Source organism: Lottia gigantea (assembly GCF_000327385.1).
Source record: "Lottia gigantea unplaced genomic scaffold LOTGIsca_41, whole genome shotgun sequence".
NCBI classification, from domain to species: Eukaryota; Metazoa; Mollusca; class Gastropoda; family Lottiidae; genus Lottia; species Lottia gigantea.
This window is the reverse complement of record NW_008709421.1, coordinates 70,126-71,729: the sequence shown is the minus strand read 5'-3', so window position 1 is coordinate 71,729 and position 1,604 is coordinate 70,126. Positions and strand designations below refer to the sequence as shown.

The window sequence follows — 1,604 nt, the reverse complement described above, 5'->3', positions numbered from 1 at the left end:
GCTATCTTGTCAAAAATTTATTTCTGTTCTTTTTAGATAAAAATCTCAATACATCCATGGTATTAGAAATGATAGAGGAATCCGATTTTGATGATACAGATAATGATCCCTCTTACGAAACGGAAACTGGGGAAGCGTCATCTTCTGATGACAATAAACATACAAGATGGAAAACTTCAAACCCTATTCGGTGGAAGAAAAATGTTAGAAAACGCCTATATAAGAATGGGAAAGAACACATAGATACTTCTGGTAAACATAAAAAACAGAAAGCACCCAAGCAAGTTAATTGTTCCAAATGCAGATTCAAGAAGATAGGGTAGAGATATGCCAGGAGTATTGGAATCTGGGAGATTACAAACGACAGAAAGATTTCATATTGTCAAGAACTAAAGCATATGGAATAGAGCGTGAAAGGCCAAGGTCTGCAGAACGTAAGCGTAAAAGAAAACACACAATTTCATATTTCTTCATAAAACCGGATGGTTTGCATGTCAAAGTTTGCAAAAAGTTTTTCCTAGCTACATTATGTGTTAGCTCTGGTCCAGTTTATACAGCTTTGGCTGAGAAGGGCGAGGCTAGTACCTTTGTTGGTGAAGATAAAAGGGGTCATCATACATCGAGTAACAAGACTAGCGAGGAACGATTAGATTTAGTTCGTAAGCATATAGAAAGTTTTCCGAAGATTGAATCACACTACACCAGAAGTGATACCCATCGCCAATACTTAAACCAAGATATGAGTATAAGTAAGATGTACCACTTGTATAAATTGCATTGTGATCAATTAGTACCACCAAAAACAGATCCTGTAGAAGAATTAACATACAGAAGATTATTTTGTACTGAATACAACCTTTCCTTCTTTCACCCCAAAAAAGACCAATGCATGAAATGTTCAAAACATAAAATCTTAACAGGCATTGATAATGTTAATTTTGAGGAGGAATACCAGGCTCATCTCCAACGCAGTAAAGAAGCTCAGATAAAGTCTTCAGGTAAATTAAGAGCTACAAAAGATTCAAATTTCATCTCTGCTTCTTTTGATCTACACAGCGTTCTTCAGCTACCAAATACCAATGCATCACTCCTCTATTACAGTAGAAAGCTTAGTCTATACAATCTTTGTATTTATGATGCAGCCAAACCTAACGATGCATTTTGCTACTGCTGGAACGAAGTTCAAGCTGGGCGTAGAAGCAATGAGATTGGAACCGCTATTTACAAATGGTTATCAGATCTACCGAGTAATATTAGAGAGGTATCTCTTTTTTCAGATACATGCGGAGGTCAAAACCGGAATCAAAATGTAGCAGCAATGTTTGTACATGCAATGCAGTCCACTCCTTTAGAAGTCATTTCCCAACATTTTCTGCAATAGAATCTCAAAAACGCAACCTGGATCTTTTCACGATGCTAGATTAGGTTTCAGTCTTTAAAAAAGCCAGACGTAAAAGACCTTTCAGTGTTGTTAATCTAAAATGTAACGACATTTACAATTTTCAAGATGTTGCCCAACAGCTAACGAAGAACAGGAAACGTTACGTAGATGGAAATATAGTACATTGGCTGCTGGTTAAATCGTTCAGATATCAAAAAAATCA

General features: G+C 36.3%; 1 protein-coding gene across 1 annotated transcript; it reads left to right on the top strand.

Annotated features, from left to right (window-relative positions):
• Window positions 1-298: 298 nt before the first annotated feature.
• On the top strand, window positions 299-1,381 carry LOTGIDRAFT_163649 (hypothetical protein; the record flags this gene model as incomplete). Its single annotated transcript, XM_009060176.1, has 1 exon — window positions 299-1,381. One exon carries the CDS (start codon window positions 299-301, stop codon window positions 1,379-1,381), a length of 1,083 nt encoding a protein of 360 aa, XP_009058424.1.
• Window positions 1,382-1,604: the final 223 nt, after the last annotated feature.